General features: G+C 37.0%; 2 protein-coding genes across 2 annotated transcripts in view; both read right to left on the bottom strand.

Annotated features, from left to right (window-relative positions):
• Positions 1-22,683, bottom strand: part of LOC122408149 (uncharacterized) — a 1,237,064-nt gene that overhangs the window by 929,525 nt on the left and 284,856 nt on the right. The window lies entirely within an intron of this gene.
• Positions 16,220-17,901, bottom strand: LOC122408195 (uncharacterized). Its single transcript, XM_043414844.1, has 2 exons — positions 16,605-17,901; positions 16,220-16,522 (listed from the first exon to the last, which is right to left on the bottom strand). Exons 1-2 carry the CDS (start codon positions 17,699-17,701, stop codon positions 16,267-16,269), a joined length of 1,353 nt encoding a protein of 450 aa, XP_043270779.1. The 5' UTR covers positions 17,702-17,901; the 3' UTR covers positions 16,220-16,266.

Below are 22,683 nucleotides of genomic sequence, written 5' to 3'. Positions count from 1 at the left end.
TCACTGGGTCGATTCGCATCTTGGTGGTTGTAGAGATTTAGATTCTCAAAGTCGCTTTGAATAATGAGGTAGAGCTCCCGATGTCGTCCAATCGCTTGGGTAGCTCCCGGTGTTGTTTGAAGCTTGACTGTGGCTCAAATGACGCTCCGGAGCCTGCTGCTCCGACTTTTATACCCGTTCTCTATCCCCACTCCTTTCACTTCCCCCACTTCTCTATTTCTGTCCATTTTACCCCACTTTGCCTTTTTCAGTCCCTTCTCGCACCTCATTCGTCCATTTTACCCCACTTTTATGATTTTTATCTTTTCATTTGTTCATATTTCCCCCTTTTTCACTCCTAGCCTTTTTATTTGTCCATTTTATCTCCTTTTATTCCCACTCCCTCTTTATTCGTCTATTTCACTCCCTTTATTGTTTTTATCCCCACTTTTCTTTTTATTTTCAGGTTTTCATCATTGTTTTCTCAATTTCAGCGCCGTGTTTTTTTTTTTTTTTTTACAAGTTTTATTTTCAGGATCTCAACGCACCCTTTTTCTCGCCCTTTTCACCATTCATTCTTCTTTTATTTTCAGGTTTTCTCTCATTCACAAGTTATGTTCTCTTATTTTCAGGTTATTTTATTCTACAGTTCTTTTTCTTTGATTTTCAGGTTCTTTCCCTTTCATTCATTTACTTATTCTTCCTAGTCCGCTCTCGAATTTCCTATCCCTTATTCTACTCCATTTCCATACTCTTCGTACTCCCTTAATTCCTCTTGTCCCTTGTTTCATTTCTTATTGATTCATTATACCCCATTTCCCATTCCTTCCATCTCTACCCCCTTCATTTCATTCCTTTTTTCCTTTTACTTGCCCATTAATCTCTTTTACCCCTTTCTCCTTCCCCTTTCTTATTTTTAGGTTTTCTGGAGCAAATCTACAGGTAAGTAGCCATTTTTCTTATTCTATTGCTATTTTTATCATTTTTTTTTTTTAATCGTTTTTGGTTTTCTCTTTCAGGTTCGCGGGTTCCAGGACATCGGCCTCATCGGTAAGTAATTTTTTTTATGATTTATAATGTATTTTTATCACTCATTAACCAAACTTCCATTTTCTAGGTGCAGAAACATCCAGGACATCAATTCTTTATCGTAGGTAATTTTTCTATATTTTTGTAATTTGATTTTTACTAATTTATTTTCACTATTCACTATTTATTAATTAAATTTCTTTTTTTTTTTTTTTTTTTTAGGCGCAGGATCATCCCGGGTAAGTATCTTTTTCTATCCTTGAATTTTTATTATTTATTAACCAATTTTCAAATTTTCAGGTGCGGAAACATAACATTGATTTAATCGTTAAGCATTCTTCTTTTACAGGTGCAGAGAAATCCAGGGATCATCGATAGAATGTTTTTATTTTCTGGTTAGGTAACAAAACAAAGGGAGGAAAAAAAAATACAGCAATTGTTGATTAGAACAGAGAGACTCTAAATAGCGTCCTTTATTGCACTTCGAATAATATCATAAAGAATTTTCCTAACAATTAGAGCACTCGTGGTACTTTTCAATAAATGATTTACAATATCAGCTCTGTCTTTAGGTCATTGCTACTCATAGCATGAAACAATCTTAAATAGAAATTTCTCCCCTTTGCAATTCCCCAATCATCTCTTTCCTAATCCGAGGAATATCCTCCTGTGAAAAATTCCATTCTTTGTTTGCGGCTCTGTACTTTGCGTAAAGGCAAATGAATACTCCGCAATCGAATCCCGTCGTCTGATGCGGGATGTCTTTTCTTGTCACGAGTTTCCATTCCTGTTTGTTTGACGTCACTTTTCCTTTATCAATCTCTTCATCCATGATATAGGCTCTCAGAGTTTCCATGTAATTTACATTTTCCCCTTTTAAGCTATCGAAATACTCGATAGTTCTTGTTGGGAAATGTATGATGCCCAGGCACCAATGGCATCCTAGATGAATCGGTACCATTATCATGTCATTGTCCAGAACGTCTATTTTCCTCGTCCACCTTTTTACAGCTCCTCGGCCATTAACATGGAGTCGAGGAAAGAAAAAGGTACTAAAACAGTATACCCGTGCGTGTTTTTCTTTTATCATCTCAAAATAAGAGTTGACCACCTCGTCATTGAGCCAATTTTTTCCCCTCAGTGTTTCCAAATCTTTTTCAAGTATTCTAATTTTATTATGCTTTGTTTTGTTTTCTTTTCCTTCCTCCGGCTCGGCGCTCCTCTTCCTTTTTATTTCTGTTTCATTTTCGTGAGCATTCTCCTTCTCTTCTTCCCAATAAAATTCACCCACTTTCCATTTCTTCCAATCTTCCATATCCTCACCAATTTTGCATATGTTATCCTCCTCTATTGGGTAAAGAACGGGTGGAACCGCAAATTCCTTTTCTAGCTTTGAAAAGAAATGGTGTTTTGCAATGAGAAGCAGTACGGTCTCTCTACTGGATCTCCTATCACCTCCCATCTCGATTTCGTGCAGGTACCACATGGTTTGGACCGCTTTATCTTTACAATACTCTCCGGTTTGGGACCCTTGATTTTTTGTGGCGTTCTTGCTCACCTCCAGATTAAGGATTGGAGTGAATTTTATTCGTCTTCTTTCCCCTTGTTTCCTATCAATCCATTCCTCTTATATGTCATGTTTCTCCTCGTCCCATTCTCCTACCTCTCCTGTCTGTTGTGTGAAGTTTTTTGTCATTACGACCGTTTGCGTTGATGCATTCATTTTACCCCCTGCTAAAAACATTCCGCGAATTATGTATTCATTTTCCCTCATTTTCATGCTCTTTTATTCTTTGATATCGCTTTCGTCAATCGTTACCTGTTTCCGATTCTTTCATTCGTTTCCCTTTTTTTTTTTTTTTCGCGCCTTCGCTTATAACAACCCGGGATGTTGTTCGAACGAATTTTCGTTGTTATGTGAGGTCAAGTATCCGTCGACCGTTGTCGTTTGAATTCGGCCGTTACTACGCGAGTTCGGCTGCTTTCAGCGCCACTCGCGGATGGCGGATTGTTAGAGAACTAAAGTTTAGAGTCATAGCTACGGGTACCGTCTGAAGTTTGCCGCTTCAGAAGCGTCTCGTTACCGGAGTTCAGAAATTTGTGTTTTTGACTGTTTTAACAGTTTTCCGAGTCATAACTCGTTTAACCACTTTGAGTGATTATCTTTTAAAATATCGACATTTTTATTATCGGAAATTGGTTTTCCGTGATCTAGGGAATCTGTAGAGTGAGACGGGGCATGACACTGCTTGTTTTATGCATAACTTCCTATTTTTCAATAATTTGATTATCGTCAATTCGTTTTTTGACATTTGAGGTCTTTAAGTTTATGTTTTTGTACTTTTGCTAGTAACTTTTAAATAATCAATATTTTTACTGTCGGAAATCGAATTTTTGAATATAAGATTGTTATTATTATTTATATAAATAGTAATAAACATGTAATTTTCTCTTTTCTTTTCGATTTTATTTATTTTTTTGTTTTTCTATTGTTTTTATGTGTTTTAGGTAGCTCCGTAGGAGAAATATGATTCAACAGGTGAGTATAGTTGTGACGTCACCCTGAGCATAAAATTGTAAGTTTTTTCTTAATTTGAAAACTTTTTCCAGCGGATACGTTTGGAAATAATAAATAAAAGTATGTTATATAGCTTAGAACAATACATCCTGGTAACTTTATTCGTAATACGTGTTTTTGATCAGTTTTTGTATTTTTTTAGGTTTGCGGCGTGATACATGCCTCTCTCCATCTCAGTCTCAGGATTCTCCAGGATAAACGTGGCTGTGGCTATTTGTTTTTTTATTCTATATGGCCCCTCGTAAATCGAGAAGAATTTGGCCATTTTTTTATTTACAGGGTCGCTAACGTTGCACGCTTTGGCCAAAACTAAATCTCCTACATTAAATTGAATCAATTTGTGTTTTGAGTCGAATTTTCTTGCTCTTTCTCTACCTTTTCTTTCTATCCTATTCCTAGCAAGCATCAATTTTGCTTCGATCCCGTCTTCCTCATCTAATTCCTCATCCCTCTCTATTTTCATCCAATTCCTCCAGATTCTTTGAGGCTTAACATTTTTCTGTATCTCGACTGGTGTCATTTCAGTCGTTTCGTGGTGCGTTTCATTCATACAATCCTCGATAACTTTGACCCATTTCAGCCAGTCGGTGTGTTTATCGGTCAGAAATGTTCGAAAAAATCTACCGATCTCTCGATTGACTCTCTCTACTATGTTTCCTTGCGGATGCCTAATAGAAGAGAAAACTGGCTGAATTCCTTCGCTAGCTAATTTCCCTAGCCATAATCGCGAAGTAAATTGCGTGCCATGGTCAAATTGAAGCTTTTTTGGTTTACCGAACTCGGGAATGTAATGGTTAAAGATTTTGTTAATTGTTGCTGGCGCTGTTGCCGCTTTTAAGGGATATAAAACAACAAATTTGGAAAAAGCATCAATTGTGACGAGGATGTGTTTCATTCCTCCTTTCGTCACGGGTAAAGGACCAAAAAAATCAATTGAAACAATATCTCCCGGTCCCTCCGGAACGATATTCTGCTGTGCCGCATATGAATGCTGGTTTGGGACTTTATTTCTTTGGCAAGAATCGCAAGAAGCAAGAATCTGTCTGATAGAGTGGTACAGTCTCGGGTAAGTAAAATCTTCTGTAATTATTTTCCATATCTTTTTAGCTCCTACATGACCATACATTTGATGTGTTTCAGATACCAGAGGATGGAGGATCTCTCTTGGCAGAACAATTTTCCAGGACTCGGGATTTATTGCTTTTAATAAAATATTATTTTTGATTTGATATTTATCGTTGTTGTTATTTTCCAATCCTTCTCTGATTTCCCTAATCCTGTCTTCCCTTTCCTGCCAAACTCCTATTTGTTTAATCATTTGTTCCAATTCCTTCGATGGTTTGATCGCTAACATTGTGCTGATCACTATCTCCTTGCCCTTTCGCCCCCCAGTATCTGGTGGATTTAATCTGCTTAACACATCGGCTACTACGTTTCTCTCCCCGGGACAAAATTCGAATTCGATATTGTAGTCTTGAATCGCTAAAATCCATCGAGTTAGTCTCTCGTTTAATAACTGACAATTTTTCAAAAATGTGATGGCTCGATGGTCTGTAATGACGTCAATTTTTGCCCCAAGTAAATACGTTCTAAATTTCTTCAAGGACCACACAATTGCTAACAATTCTTTTTCGGTGGTAGTGTAAGCTAGCTCGGCCCCTTTCAGTGTTCTACTGGCAAACATTATCACTCCCAAATCGCCATTTTCATCTTTTTGAGCTAGGGTGCCCCCCAAAGCATAGCTACTTGCATCGGTCTGTAAAATGAATCCCTTTTCTGGGTCTGGATGTTGTAAAAGAACGTCATTTACGAATAAATCTTTGATTCTTTGGAAAGCAATTTTCTCTGGTTCTTCCCACCGCCATTTTGTTTCCTTCTTCAGTAATTTCAAAAGCGGGATTGTTTCCTCTGCATGTTTTTTTGTGAATTTAGTATAATAATTGATTAATCCCAAAAACCCTCTCAACTGTTTCAAATTTCTAGGTGCAGGGAAATCATGAATTGCTTGAATCTTCTCTGGCTGTGGCTTTATACCCTTAGTTGTCAAGATGTGACCTAGAAACTCTACTTCTTCCCGAAAGAATTTAGCCTTTTTCAATTTAATTGTCATTCCGTGTTGTTGCAGTCGTTCTAGTAGTTCGTCTAAATGTCTCATGTGTTCGTCAAAATTAGAAGAAATGCATAATAGATCATCTACAAAATTAATTACATGATCTCCCAAACCATGGAGAATGATGTCTAATGCTCTCAGTAATGCGGCAGTACTTGTTTTCAGCCCGAAAGGCGTGACCGTGAATTCATAAACTTTTCCCCTATATCGAAACGCAGTATACTTCATTGAATCTGGATGAAGAGGGATCTGCCAAAAACTGTTTGTTAGATCTAACGTTGTCATAACCTTTGCCAAATGACATTTTTGGAATATTTCCTCCATATTTGGTACTGACTCATGGTCGTTTGCCATAACCTGATTTAACTTTCGAGCGTCCAAACAAAGTCTAACTGTACCATCTTTTTTAATTACCGGGATTATCGGATTAATCCACGGACTATTCGATCTCTGTATTATTCCAAAATCTAGTAACTTTTCTATTTCTTTATCTACTTTTTCCCTATGCATTAGAGGAACCTCGTAAGCGTGTGCAACTATTGGCTTATCCGTTGTGATATCTAATCGATGCTCATAAACTGAAATTCTACCTGTTATTTTACGAAAAACTTCCCTTCTATTCCAAATTACTTCTTTATGTACTTGCTTTTGTTCTAATGAGAGCTCAGTTTGTTCCACGATCTCATTAATCTCCTCAAAATTTATTTCCTCTTCACTTCTATTATCAAAAATCAAATTTTGGATTGGCTCACAAATTTTCTCAATATTTCTTTTTTATATTCCAAATTTTGCTCCGGCTTCAGACTCTCTCCTTCTTCTATTTCTTTAACTTTTTCTTCAAAAACAATTTCTCGTAAAAAATTCTCTTTTTCTGTAGTCCCAATCGTGGGTACTACATCAATAATTTCATTATATTTCACCTGGAGAGACATTGCTCCCAGGTCAATTAAACTTTTAAGCGGTTGCAAAGAATCTACACCAAGCAACACATCCCTAATCAAGCCGGGCACTATTAAAAATTTTATGTATGTTTTAATCTTTCCAATTTCAGTCATCGCCATTATTTGATTCTTTACTCTCGTTAATTTCCCTTTTATTGCTCCTTTCACTGTCACTCCCGTGACAGGCAAAAGTGGACAATCTTTCAAAATCTCCCTATTCTCCAAATAAAATTCCTCCGAGATCGTGGTGACTCTCGAACCTGAATCTACTAACGCTGTAACCTGAATCCCTTCTATTTTAGCATAAATCTCTGGACACTCTATAATTGGCAAAGCTTCTTCATTTATTCCTTCTTCCATTAAAAATTCCCTAGTATCCGTAAAAATCGTGTTTATTGCCACTTTTACATCCTGAATTGTGATCATTATTGAAAAATCATACTAATAATAGTAATAGTAATAATAATATGAAATATTGTAGACTAATTGGAGGAGGAGGAGGAGGAAGAGGAAGAGGAGGAGGGCTTGCAATAAAAATATGGAAAAAGTCTCATCGTAGAAATGTTTTGTTTATTTGAAAATCCCTCGTTCACACAATGCTAGATATACATACTAGGGAAAAAAAGGTTGGGACAAGTGCATTGATGGTATCGTGTTTGCTGATAATTCCATCCATAAAAAAAACTTAGAAACCGATGCCTCATTCTTCTTATTTGATTCGAACAGCTAAATCAATTGAAAAAAATTCCATCTAATTTACGTGCAGCATTAAAATTTATTATATCAATTCGAGGCCAAGTATTTTCTAATGAATTGAAAAAAGTTACCACTTGAGTTACGTGCAGCACTAAAATTTATGATATCAATCGAAGGACAAGTAATTTATGAGTAACCCCATATTTCAACATTATGGAATTGTTCTAAGAAGCTTTTAAATCCAAAAAAATCACATGCAAGCTAGTCATTTCTTACTCTATGGTGGCAAAGACTTATAAGAAAATCGATTCTTTTCAGACTTTCAGGAGCTTCTGATATTATTCACAATATTCGACGTCGATTGGATCGATACAAATTATGTTTAAATATGAGTTAAAAGTACTTGTCCGGCCCATCACTATTCATTCAAATAAAAATCAATCATAAAAAAACGAAATTGTACGGCAGAATCCGGTTAAAAATTTATTGACATGCAATTTATTATTAGTTTAATGTTCTTAATAATTGTATAGGTTAGTTATACCGAATGAAATTCATTCGCTGAAAAAAGTGAGAAGTAAAAATTGCCGTCATTCCAATACAAACTGGGGAGTTATTTTTGGAAACTTGAACATATTTAATGTGCAAAATGTTTTTTATTTATCGATGCACAATAACATCCCTTGTATAGTACAGGACAATTCGTTTCCATTCTTATTCAATTAGTGCAATTAAGGGAATATTACTTAAAGATAACTCTCTAAATTCGCTCTGCATGAATATTTGTGCTCGATCAGTTCTAGAGAAGCCCTGATTTTTATTTGAATAAACAATTTTAATGGAAAGTGATGGGCCGGACAAGTACTTTTAACTGATTAATTTGATTCTTTTGACACTTTAAAAAATAGATGCAGATTAGATTTTTTTTAATATAACGTTTTTTCAAGATTTGTAAAATTTTTTTCGAATTGTTCTGTATTTTCTTTCATGAAATAACTTTTTTTACAATTAAAAAAAAAATTTTGTTTAAAGTTTTTTTTATGGGTGGAATTATCAGCAAACGAGGGACCATCAATGTACTTGTCCCAACCTTTTTTTTCCCTAGGGGAAGTATATGGTTTGATATCACGTCTTTTTTCTCAAAAGATCCTTATTTATGTTTAGATGACTATAAGATTTTAGTTTAAATTTCTATGAATTGCTTATAATTTTCGGCGTATAACGTTGGTTTTCACGAAAAAAGACCTATTTTTCGTCGAAATTGTACTGAAAATATTTCGATAGAGGTTTATTCTTGGACTTTGGTGATTTTTCTCCTTGTCTTCTAATATGTTTCGTCCATTGGGAACTCAAGAGCATGGAGCAATGCGTGTTGCGGGCCGAGATATGATTTTCGGCTGATAACGTTAGGAAAAAGAAAGGAAAAGAGGAGAGATAGATCAAATTCAAGACACAACGAATACAACAGAATTGGCCCTTTTTAAATGTTGCTTTTGCATTCTGAATCTAGACATTTTCGTGTCATTCAAAACGTGTCCCCGATGAAATATATTTCCAAAGTTTGCAAGTGGCCGCTGAGATCCAATTATCTACAGTTTGATAGTTGCTGAAAAAAGGCACCCGGAAACATTTATTATGTCAGAACTCAGAGAAGCAAAAAAACTGAGCGTACTTAATTCAACAGAGCAACGGAACTCAAAGACGTTTAAGGTATCTGCATTGGTTTTGGAGAAAAACAATTTCAGGAGAATTCAGGAATGAATTTAAATGTTTAAAAACTCAGAATAAAATAGAAAACGGAAAATTTAGGAATTTAGAAAAGCTGAAGACGTTTGTGATGAATTTTTGAGATTACATGTTACGGTTGGAGTAAAAAATTTAAATGATTGGCACACATGCTGCGACACAAAAATATGAAAGTTTGGAGGTATTCGCTTCATACCGCAGTAATACAAACTTCAATAGTATTTAAAAAGGAATACTTTGAAACTTGCTAAACCAAGTTCTATTACTCATTCTCATAATCAAAGATAAGGGGTGATACTTAACATACATATTTATGCACAGAAATTTCAGAGTTCGCAGGTATCTGCTGCGATTCAATGTATCTGCGCAATAAATTTTGAAAACAGCAATTTAAAATCTATCCATAAATGAGCAACTGAAGACTTCTGTGATGAGTTTTTTATTTCACATATATGTTACAGTTAGTTTTAAAAAGTAAAATGAGTGGCACAGTATATCAATTTTATAATTCGCAGATTTTTGCTGTATTTCAATAATCCAAATCTATAGTATTATAGAGAAAAGTTGGCAAAAGTCATGATGTTACGTTGAAATGACATAGCGAACATTGTATTCAGAAATTCTGTATGTTCCCATGGATGTTAGCAGGCATTATATTTGATCGCATCCAAAACTGAGCAACTGTAGACTTAGCGTAATAAATCTTTTCACTAATAATTCCACATTTGTAGTTTGCAAAGTGGGAATACTCAACATACATGTCATTTCATAAGTATTGTTGTCAAAATTTGTGTTTGCCTACTGCATTCCAAAGATTCGACTTTTCATATGATCAGCAAACAAAGCATCCAAAGACTTTTTGGAATAAGTTTCAAAATTTGTTACTCGACAGACCAGGTGGAAAAAGAATAACTACACTTATATCAAGACCAGAAACTGTTTTGAGAATCTGATGTACAAAATGTAAGATTGATGATCATAGCTGAAAACCTCTTGAATCACGTTACCACAATCAGCATGAAGAAATAGTAGAAAATCATAGGACACATATTAGGCAATTAATTAATGATATGTATCGATCTGCTGCAAACCGATGGAGTGAAAACAAGGATCGGAGAGGGCAGTGCCAAACTGAATATGAAGCAAAATGTGGGAAACATGAGAAATAAATTAGAAAACATTTATTCAATTAAAGTTTACAACATCATTCTAATAGTTCTGTGTGTTTTTGTTGTATTTATTCATATATATAATCTGACGCCTTCATATATATAACCTAGCTTACTGACGATATATTTACACTGGACAATATTTCTCGCACTCTGATTTAATTGAAAGATTATTTTAGTTAACGCTTATTTCCAGTCGAACAAAATAATGAAATCTTGAAAAGTTTTCGTTGACATATGCATCGCGCATTTTTTATATCCTTTTTCGCACACATATCACAGACTACATTTACGCGGCCGCTTTGATACTGGTTTAGTATATCACAAAATTTAACGAAATAAATAGTAATATGCACTTCGTTAGATGACGAAAATTATTTTTAGTCATCCCGCACGCACTTCATAACATCATAACCCCAAACGTCAAAATGACGTGAAACTTCGGCTGGTGACTTTCGAGCTCTCGGCATGTGACGTCAGTCCGCGACACCGCCGCGAAGTTAGACCGAGGGACATGAGGCCTTTGATGGTATTATATACAGACATGTCAAATTTCTAAATGGGTTAGTAACTTTTGCATAATCTTGAGCCTGTGCAAAGTTTTTTCTCAGAAATTACGCTACTGATCGTATTGGTTTCGGGCTCATTCGAAAGAGATTTTGAAATTTAGTCTCCAAACTAATTTTCGCTTAACAAAACATCTCTTGAGCTCCGCAATTCTAGAAAATGACATGCCAGTTTTACCCCCACCACCGCGAATCGTTTTATTCAGAGAAAAGATAGTCTCGGCGAGAGCCTCAGGCCAGCAGACGACAGGGCTTTCAATGTCCCGAGACTCTACCGAGTCTCTTGATAAACCGCCGGTTTTTTGAGGAACAGGTAGAATCCTAGGCGTGCGTACTTTAACGCCCTTTACACCAGCTCGCGCACCTTTCAGTGCAGACATTACGACTTTACGAGAATCATCACTACGTATCATTGCTTTCTTCGCAGCACCGATAATCTTTTTCAGGCAAACACTTTTCGGGCGTTTCATACCCAATCCAAATTTCCTCTTAGTCTTCATAATGTTCGTCACAGCCCAAGCACTTGCTCTTTCACCGAGACTCGCGTCTTTCGAGGTTACACGCTTCCAAGCTTGTTCAGCCAAAACTTTATCCGCCAAATGTCTTGCTTCCAAATTGTCGCGATTTTTCGAATATGCGATATCGTGCTGTTTGCAAGCTGCGTCCAGCGGATTTATACCTGGATCACCACGAGCAAGACGTTTGGCCAATTTTGTGCCAGGTCCACAATATTGATAGCCTGGTAGATGCAATTCCACCGGGAGATGGTTAATTAGACTGTTGACAAGACCTTTGCCATGCACAATCATTACCACGCGGTGGTCGCAACACGACTGATCAGTATTATATTATAAAGTCGCATTTATATGATTTTTTCAATCAGTAGCATGCGCGATGAAGATGAAGAAACAAGGTGGTCAACTTCCCGTAATAAATTTCGATGAACTCGTAGGTGATGCAAAGAAAGTGAAGCGTCATGGGAACATCCTACCTAGTAGCATTCGTGCCGTGTTTTGTGGACCATCGAATTGTGGAAAAACGAATGCTCTACTTACGCTCCTGATACATCCAAACGGTTTGAGATTCGAGAACATTTATCTCTACTCGAAATCGTTGAAACAGCCGAAATATCGACTTCTCGAGCAAATGCTCAAACCCGTGAAAGGAGTGGAATTCTTCCCATTTAACGCGCATGAACAAGTTGTGGCCCCCAGTGAAGCTCGACCAAACTCAATATTTATCTTTGATGATATAGCATGCGAAAAGCAGGATAATGTGAGAGCATTTTTTTCCATGGGGAGACATGAGACTGTGGACAGTTTTTATCTATGTCAAACGTATACCCGTATCCCGAAACATCTTGTGAGAGATAATGCAAATTTTGTTGTACTATTCAAGCAAGACGATATGAATCTAAAACATGTGTATAATGACCATGTGAATACTGATATGACTTATGCGTGCTTCAAAAACATGTGTATAAAGTGTTGGAAGTCGCACAAGTATGGATTCATCACGATTGACAAGGAGAGTGAATTGAATGCTGGAAGATATAGAAGAGGATTTGATTCCTTCCTCACCGTCGATGATAAATGATTGTTCTTTCAGTTTTAAAGACAGTCTAGAGTCTGACTTGCATACGTCAACATGAAGAGCAAAGAACTTTTAAGGGAGAAGGCTGTATTAAGTGAACTTGCCAAGGCAAGTGATGCAATCAGACGGAAACATCGAATGTTGAAAAGTGGACGTGATAGTGCTCAGCAGAGAATGCAAGATGTGTTTAAACCGATTGTCGAACCATTAGAGGAGCTAGTTTCGTATACGAAAATTAAGAGTGAACGTATGAATGTTAAGAAGGAGGAGGAGGAGGAGGAGAAGGAGGAGTCTCCAAATTTCGAAGAAAATAGCATGCAGCAAGATATTTCTTTCAAAGACGATATTTGGCATGATGCAATTACTGATGAGAATGTCGATGTACCCGTAACTAAAAATAATGATAATCATGATGATGATGACGATAATTTGGAATCATCTGAAGATGTTGATAATTTGATACGTGAATATTTGGGTCTACTGCGTAGTAATAACAAAACAAGATTAGATGGCTTGTATGGAGTACGAAATCTCGCTCAAAACAGATTAATGATTGGTGATTCACCGATTCATTTCGAACTCGATCATATAGTGGTTGGAGATGAAAAGTATCCCAAAAGTATTGGCTTGGTGGAACTGTTGTTTAAAAAAGAGCCTGAACTCAAATATTCTCAGCAAAGGACGCATACCCAAAAATCTTCACGTCGATCGAGGAAAAGAATTTTACAATACGGACTTTAAGGCCCTGATGAAAAAGTATAATATACATTTGTATTCAACATTTAGCAACTTGAAAGCATCAATTTGTGAGCGCTTCAATCGTACACTCAAGAATAAAATGTGGATTCAATTTAGTTTTCGCGGAAGCTGGAAATGGATTGATATTCTCGAAACCTTAATTGAGAAATATAATGCTACACAGCATCATACGATAAAGATGAAACCGAAAGATGTGAACGCTGCGAATGAGGCGCAACTATTGCATAACGTATATAATAGAACTGTGGATGGGGAGAAACCAGCAGAATTCAAAATTGGCGATAAAGTACGCATAAGTAAATTTAAGAATGTATTTGAGAAAGGTTATATGCCAAATTGGACAACGGAAATTTTTACAATATATCGAGTGAGAAAAACTAATCCAGTTACTTATAATATAAAAGATTATCAAGAGGAGCCCATCGCAGGTGGTTTCTACGAGCATGAGCTGCTTCGAACAAAAAATCCCGACACGTATCTAATTGAAAAAGTGTTGAAGAAGCGTGGCAGTCAGTTGTTTGTGAAATGGCTAGGTTTCGACAATACACACAATAGTTGGATAAGTAAGGATGATTTGTGAACAATAAAGATGAAAAATTCAAAGTCTGGTTTATTTTAACGACCTTTCCTCCACGAACAGCAGATTCGAAGGAAAAAGAATGACAGAGATTCACAAAAAAATTTATTTTACATCAATTACAAATGTACAAGTTGTTGAGGAAAATTCCTCTCTTACAGAATTTTCTTATTTCGTATAAATGTCCTCACTCTCACAATTTTTTTTTTCACCTTCAATATACTCTTAATCTCCAACACTCGTAAGCACACATTCACAATGCCTCCATAGCTTCTGAAAATTCGGGAATACTGTAATGGCCCCATGGCAACGTGTCTACCGTTTCAGGTATAATGTATCGCTTGTCATAGTGTGGACTTAGAGCGATTTTCGTCTCCGTGATCGTATAGACATTATGTAATGTTGAGCGAATTGAAGATTGACAACGCTTCATTTCAATCTGCTCACCGAGGCATTTCACATAATCGTCGAATGTTATGGTTCTCGCAACAACATTACTCTTGACTCCTTTAGCTTTTTTAACATCGTTCTTGCCCTCAACTCGCGTCGCATACATTTTCGATCTCAATCCAACGAATTCAGTCATTATGGCCCCATTGTTCTCATCCTTCATGAGACCCGGGACCTTTTTGTTCACAAGCGGTATGCCATAGTCATGTCCTCATATGCATCTTCACACTCAATATGGTAAATTAAACTATCAGTATCTGTATACATGACTTTACATTTATTCTGATACGTCGGCATCATGAACTCGTGATGGAATTCATATAAACAAGTTTTTGAAATATCTAAAGTGGACATATATCGGTTTGTTAAACATGACTTGGAGATTTCGCAACTCTACAGCGATTAAATTTTCCGCAAAAATACTTCGACTGTGAAAGTTAGGTTTAGCAATCATAGCTTCTGCTCCGTATCGACCTGCCCATTTCGTTAAAAGTTTAACTTGAACGTGACTACGAACATCCTCCATGGTTTTTCCAAACACAGCATTATTCATTAATTTGAACAGATTTTTTTCAAAATCATTTTTCGCACGTGTACGAAACTGTGTATTCAAATCAATGTATGTTTTGAGCCAGGAAGATTGCGTAAACTTCAAGACTCTGTGTATTTTTGTGATTTTCAAACCATGTTTCAAACACTGCTGCAATGCACGATAGTGTATGACATATCGTTTTTTCGCATTCACCGTTGCAAGAAGCTTCTCTTGCTTCGTGCCCGGAGGTTTATGATGCGTTGGACAAAATGGCAAATCACTATGTGCATCGTGCAAGTGTTTTGGATATTCCAAATCAACCTCCAGTATATAACCAATTTCAGAGTCAAGTGGATGAGACTCGATGTTGAAGTTTGCAATGTCTTCAATCCATTCGAAATCTGCATAAGGCAGTGGTTGACTCATTGCCCATCCATACAAATTGTTCACATCAAAATACATCAAGTATGACGATGGAATAGATGGGTCATACGAGTTCATGTACTTGTTATTGGCACGGGCATGTCTTTTGGAGCATTGACTAAGACCACCTCGAATACCTCTCTCCACGAATAATACCATATCAATGTCTGTGAGCAATTCAAACTTTACTTTGGTATATTTCATCATGGCATCCCAGGTATATCCGGGGAGAGTGTAGTAAAACGCAGGGTCAAGACCATAACTTTTTAGACAAGTATCGCGGAAATTCTCAAAGATATCGGCTAATAGTAATACGTCAGTCTTCAAGTATAAATCGCTGTATTCACCGAGCGTTCGCGTTGAAAATCGTTCCCATACATTTTTCGCATGTGCATACTCCTTTTCGGAGACTGTTGAATCAGTTAAAGAGCTGTGAAATGCTTCCCGCGGTGGAAGCTCCGTTTCATTCAACTTTTCAAAGCTATCAATATACTCGTACGGGAAGACACCTTTCCGCGTTAATAAATGAAAATGGTCTACATCTTGAAATTGTGATTTTAACGTTACGAGTTTGTCGGCAGTTAAAAATGATGCTAATTTATCGAGACTCGTATTGAGAAATCTGAAAGAGTCGATGAAACGTAATTTTATATTTTTCCGCGTGTCTTTGCCTGTTTGAACCGTTTTCGAGAAGGAGATGTACTTTTCTTTTGTTATCGGGAGCAAATCGATTTTCCCCGCGAACGCAGTCGCAACTTCTTTTATAATGAAATGCGCGTCATAACCGGATAAATTATGAAAAATTATTGGCATGAAAAACGAATTCGGATAGTTTAAATTACAATTTGAATGAGCCGGACCTCTGAATTGGCCTGTCAGATGGCAATGATCGCGAACACGCTCATCACCCTCGACAAAAGGTTTCTCGCAAATATGACACTCTTTGTCTTCCCGAAATTTTTTCCACTCTTGCGGAGTCAATTGTTTCATTGGAACGTTCGTTAGGAGAATTTTTTCAACGCGCAAAGCTAATTGTTTTAGTTCTTCGACGAACCATTCCACACAGTCCTCACCTCGGCGCTCGTGATATCCCGATAGTGAATCATCGTAAGAGCACTTTACATAATATCCAATGCTGAAGACGCGATGATGTTGGATCTTGTTTTTCTCTCTCTCTCTTCAGCGCTGGTCTTCTCCAAGATACATTCGAGATCGGCGTATACCACGAACGGGAGACGATCCTTCCGATTGGCGTTCGTGAATTCCAGCCATTTGACTTTTTCACCCGGTAGTCGAACAGCACAATCGTTGAGTACGCCGCAATCCACCTCATGTGACTGCAGCTTTTCAATGGTTGCGAAGTAATGGAGGCATCTGTAAAATTTCAAATTCTTTTTAATATTTTATCACAATTATAAAGGGGAAAAGAAGTACACTCGTATAACAATTTACTTACCGATCGCAAACGTATTTCCGGTGCTCATTAGTATTGAGTTGTGAGCTGACGAGCCGAGATAAATTATTGATGTAAGCAAAGTGTCCAATTCCACATTCTGACACGTCTTCGACGTAAAGCAAGTTGACATGTCGCTCTTTCTTCTCCTTGCTCACCCGCACTGGCAGAATCACATCCTTTTTCTCGTTATACACATTAATTAAGAGATTGTTTAATTTTTCAAATCTCTTAATTTGATCCAACGTCATAGGAAAGTTGATACCTTGGAGATTAAATATCGTCGAATAATGCGGATATGAAGATATGCGATCACTGTTTTTTTCTGCTAGATGAAGTGCAGCAGTCATTGCCCATCCGAAACACGCATTATCTCGTGATTTCACATTCACGACTACTTTCTTCAAGAGTATGCGTTTCGCCATTGGAATGTGACATCCCGCACGCAAAGCATTGTACTTGTTGATGTTCACTGTTAGATTGGTTATTGACGTTAGGGTCCAGCTACTGTCACTCTCCTGGAACTCCTCGAGCGATTTCAGAGTCGGCTCCACAACTCGCTTCTGATACCACTCTCTCAGATCCGATGTTGTAAAAAGTTCAACATTTCCCGTGTTGATACTTTTAATCGCCCGCTTATCACCCACGCTGAACTCTCCATTGAACGAAGTGTTCACTTTGATGCTGTTATACTTGCGTATATTATGAGCACTTACTTGTTTTTCAACAAGTTCAAATGCATCCAGTAAGAACTTCCGTGGGTCGATGTGATCACGATTAATTACAGCCCCGGTTGACAAGCGATTTTCGAATGCGCTCTCGATTTCTCGCCATATTAATCCACAATCATTCGATACTCCGCCGCCCCAATGTATGAAGCGTTGACGTGTTACCTGTTTCAAACATTCGAGACGTAAGATTTGCGAAGTGACTGCGTGGTGCCATCCCAGTCGTGATTGCTTCAATCGAACTTGCGCCTCCAACGATTCGATAAGTGTATCACACTGATGTTCCCACACCAAATATTGCTCCAACGTCCGAAGAAGCTTTGCTTGTATACGCAGCAATTGCTCCGTAGCAACGTCGGTGACCAGAGACATGATGAGTTGATGTCGAGTTTTATGATAGAGTCTCTCTCAAGTTATCTCGTCGTGTTGACTCTTTCGGGGTTCGATGCGTACTAACTAGTCAAGCCGAAGATTCAGCCCTTTTCGGAAGCATCGACGGAAGTCGTTTTTGGTCATTTAGATTTAAATATGGAAGGGAGGGAGAGATATGATGGAAAGAAAAAGGATTTCTCAGAGTTTTCGAGTTCAATCCAGCATCTCTGATCATAAATTGTTTCGACTCGCGGCCATCTTTTTTCGTGACACCAAATATTGCTCCAACGTCCGAAGAAGAGTCGCTTGCATACGCAGCCATTGCTCCGCGTAGCAACATCGGTGACGAGAGACATGATGCGGTCGAGTTTTACGACACAGTCCCTCTCGTGTTTACTCTTTCGGGGTTAATAGTCAAACCGAAGATTGAGCCCTATTCGGGAGCATCGACGGAAGTCGTCGTTTTTGCTCATCTAGATTTAAATATGGAAGAGAGAGAAAGAGAGAGATTTTTTCCTCGAGATATGATGGAAGGAAAAAGGATTTCTCAGAATTTTCGAGTTCACCACAGCATCTCAGATCATAAATTGTTTCGACTCGCGGCCATCTTTTTTTTCATCTGCAAGAAAGCGTGAGAGTAGATTTTAACGTTGCTTGTAGAGATAATTTTTTTACTATTGCTGCTCGGGGGTCATCTCTGAGAAAAGTGCGTTTTTGGGGAAAAACTTGAAGAGAGGGGATGCAACACCGAATTTGGAACGAGAGGTTTTTCAAATCATTTTCATTTCTGTTCGAGACTCCTCTCCCTTCGGTTATTTGAAGAAAACAATGTCGCAAAACGAATCGGTGGTTACTACAGGGAGTGAATGTGATTCAACACATGATGTATATGAAAAAGTGTGGTGTACATTCACTGAAGAAGAAAAACTGAATTTGAGTGAAAAATCGAGAGTGTGCATTGTCTCGGTATATTACCGCACCGAACGTGGCGAAAAATTGTGTGATGTCTGTGTTCTCGGGGCTGGAGGTGAAATGTTCGAGAAGCTCACAGCGGTGCGAAAGCATAGAACAGAGTATTGGAATATTGCATCTGCATCGAGTTGTCAGGACTGTAGGACTCGTCTCTACCAGGTGGTGACTGTGATCTAGATTGAATAAGGGGTAAGTACCTCATTGATGAGCAAAATTTTTGCATAGATTTGAAAATTCTTATTCAAACTTTTACCTTGATCTGTTTCAGTGCCAGCATCGATCGGAAAGCAGACATTATGAATAAAACGCATAAACTTTTTTATAGAATTTGTTTTTCTGTAAAATATACAATAAATTCAATCTAAATGAGTAAAGTCTATTTCAGCCTATTGAAACCACCCATCTCTCTCCTACACTCGGCAACTATCCGATATCAAAAAATAACTAAATTTTGAAAATCTTGAGCGGACAGACCTCTTATAGAAAAATGTCGAAAAAATCTTCAGACCTCTTATAGAATTATTGTAGAATAATTTTGCTCTTGAGCTGCAGACCCTTCTGAATGTTTTCATCTCGACATACACCCAGAGTTCAAAACTCTTAGAGTAGAGAATATTTTTTCTCGTTCACTCCGTCTCTCTCATGCTTTTGCTGTCTACGGTCATTCTATCTCTCTCACACCTCTGTCTCCAACTGCAGACCCTTCGTTATGCCCCCCCCCCCCCCGCCCTCCCTTATCTGCATCCGAGGCGAAGACAAATCCGTAACGCACTGGTCATAAATTAACACGATTTTTCTCATTCCATCTCTCTCACACTCACCATCGGCTCTATCTCTCCTTCTTTTTCAAGGGCCGCGAGAATGTGTGCGACACACACACACGGCCCTACGGCGCGCGGCTTCCCCCTTCGCTGCCCCCCCTCTGGCCCTGGCGCTTCCCCGCACACCGCTCCCCCCTCGCCACCATTTGAGCCAGAACCGGCGTAGCCTTACTACTAACGGATAATCAAAATCGTCGCCATTATTGCTTGTAAAAGGTTTCAACTGACATGAACATAACCGCACAGTTTTCGTCCGTCTACACAGAAAAATTGGCTGTACAATAGTGTTGATTGCTTTTGTCACATAGAAAAAAGCACTTAACTTGAAACATTTCGTTTTAAAAATTTTCGTTGAAAACGGGGAATGGTTTTTTTTTTCTAAATAAATATTGTCCCGATTCTTAAAAATAAGTGAATTCAGAAAAAAAATAATTGAAAAAGTAAAAAAGGAACGCCAAGTATTGAAAGGTCACGACCATAGTTTCCAATGACTTTCTATATTTGCATTATCGATAAAAAACTTGAAAATATAAAAAAAAATGAGATCGTTTTCTGAAGTTGCCAAATACAGTGATTGAAATATGGTTCCTATATAGTTGTCACGTCTCTCAAAAAGCAGTGAAATCAGTAAATATTAAAACTTCAAAAAGTAAAAAAGGCACGCTAAGTATTAAAAGGTCGCGACCGTAGTTTTAAAAATGATTTTCTATTTTTGCATTGTCAATAAAAAAATATGAAAAAATGATTAACTATGAAAAAATATGAGATCTATTGTAACATATACAGTGAATGAATTACGTTTCCTGTAGGAATTCAGAATTTTGGAAATAAAAAAAAAATGAGATCATTTTCTAACGTAGCCAAGTAAAGTGAATGAATTAAGGTTCCTGTGGAATTCATTTCTACAGGATCACTCACTTCTACAGAAAAATTTTCCAGCAAGCGTTACAGAGCAACAAAGGTTTCTAGAATGATTCTGCAATTATTAAGAAATTATCATCTGCTTTTATGCTAGCTCAGGTTATAAACTTAAAACATTTTACACAATATGATACAAGAACCTTTTATAAAGAAAAGCGCAAATACGTGTACAAGTGCATGCGTTGTATCTATGCGATGTACTGCACAAATTCATTGTCAATATTACACATAAACTTGGCGTGCATGGTTTTCAATCGGAAGCTCGGCGAAGGAATGCCTCATCCGACTATATATTTGGAGAAAACTTGAATATTCACTAATGTAATTGTTTTTTAATTTGTCATCCCTTTTCCATCCAACTATTTTATTGAGTAGTTCGACGTGAGATCCCGCGCTGTGTACATAAAGAAAAATATCCATTCTCGACTAGTTCGACTGATAAATTCATTACTCCAAATGCTTCCTATTCAACGCGTTTTCTTTTCTCAAATCAATTTTTACACAGCTTACACCTTTGTTCATCCATTTCAGTACTTGTGTAATTCACCCAATCATCTGCCCATTTGGTAAAAAAAATGAGTATACGGACAAACGAGTGAAAGTGACGCGTAGATAAATTAGAATGCGTATGGGCATGAAAGAATGGCCGTATCTAGCGGTACAAGATAAAGGCATATAAAGGGATTGATTCGTTTCATTTCTTTATCGGTTCGTTTGATTGTTCAATTTTATCCATAAATTTCACCCATCTATATTGTTTATCAAATCATTATATAACAGGGCCTCTCTTATTTTATTGGGGGATCGGTTTTTTTCACAATCGTTCATACAATACTAATTAATTATTGTTTTCATAGTAAATTTGAATAACTTTCTCTTCCCGAGCTTCCGATTGAAAACCATGCACGCCAAGTTTGTGTGTAATATTGACAATGAATTTGTGCAGTACATCGCATAGATACAACGCATGCACTTGTACACGTATTTGCGCTTTTCTTTATAAAAGGTTCTTGTATCATATTGTGTAAAATGTTTTAAGTTTATAACCTGAGCTAGCATAAAAGCTAATGATAATTTCTTAATAATTGCAGAATCATTCTAGAAACTTTGTTGCTCTGCGACGCTTGCTGGAAAATTTTCCTGTAGAAGTGAGTGATTAGGGCTAAAAGTGTACTCGAATAAATTCCACAGGAACCTTAATTCATTCACTTTACTTGGCTACGTTAGAAAATGATCTCATTTTTTTTTATTTCCAAAATTCTGAATTCCTACAGGAAACGTAATTCATTCACTGTATATGTTAAAATAGATCTCATATTTTTTCATAGTTAATCATTTTTTCATATTTTTTTATTGACAATGCAAAAATAGAAAATCATTTTTATAATATCATTACTTTAAAAATTTGTCCATACTTTTCACAAAAAAGTGCTTTAAATAGAACTTAATATTTTAACCTTTAGAGGCCCGGCATTTGAGAGTTGAAATCGCCTTTGAAAAGTGCTCAAATTAGTGTCTGGTATCACGTATCAACTACATACAAAGGTCATATCACAGGATGAGACGATATAGCGGCTTTCCGGTCCTCTAGAGGTTAAAGGTATTTTACTCTCTTCATTTTTTTCGGTCTGACAAGGAGGGTCACCTTATTGTACGACCATAACCTGGGTCGAAAAAATTGCATTTTGTATTCCACATCAAAGTATACACCCTAACAAAAAATTTACTGCCTATTCGCATATTTGAGGGGTAAAGTTAATTCCTGAAAATCGATAGTTTTTTCATTTTTCACTGATATCTTCAAAACTAAAATAGATATGGCAAAAGTTTAAATGAAAGAATGATTCATTTTTAGTGTTCTGCAAAAGTATGTAATCGAAAATTATATAGCTTTGTCTGACGAAACGACCATTTCGGCAGCACGGCACACAACGATAATTCATTAGATAACTTACAACTTGATAGTTTTATGTTTGATTTTTTTAGAATCCCAAAAAAAAAGACAAGTACTTTTAACACATATTTAAACATAATTTTTACCGATCCAAAATTGACGTCGAATATCGTCAATAATACCAGGGGATTCTGAAAGTCTGAGGGGAATCAATTTTCTTCTAAATCTCTGCCACCATAGAGTAACAAATTACGATACCGTTGATATGATTTTTTTGAATTCAAACGTCCCATAGAACAATTTCATAATATTTAAACTCGGAATTACTAATTAAACACTTGTCCTTCGAATGATATCATAAATTTGAGTGCTGC

The sequence above is a fragment of the Venturia canescens genome, chromosome 1 (assembly GCF_019457755.1).
Source record: "Venturia canescens isolate UGA chromosome 1, ASM1945775v1, whole genome shotgun sequence".
NCBI classification, from domain to species: Eukaryota; Metazoa; Arthropoda; class Insecta; order Hymenoptera; family Ichneumonidae; genus Venturia; species Venturia canescens.
Note: the sequence above shows the minus strand (reverse complement) of the source record. Positions and strands in the feature narration are given on the sequence as shown.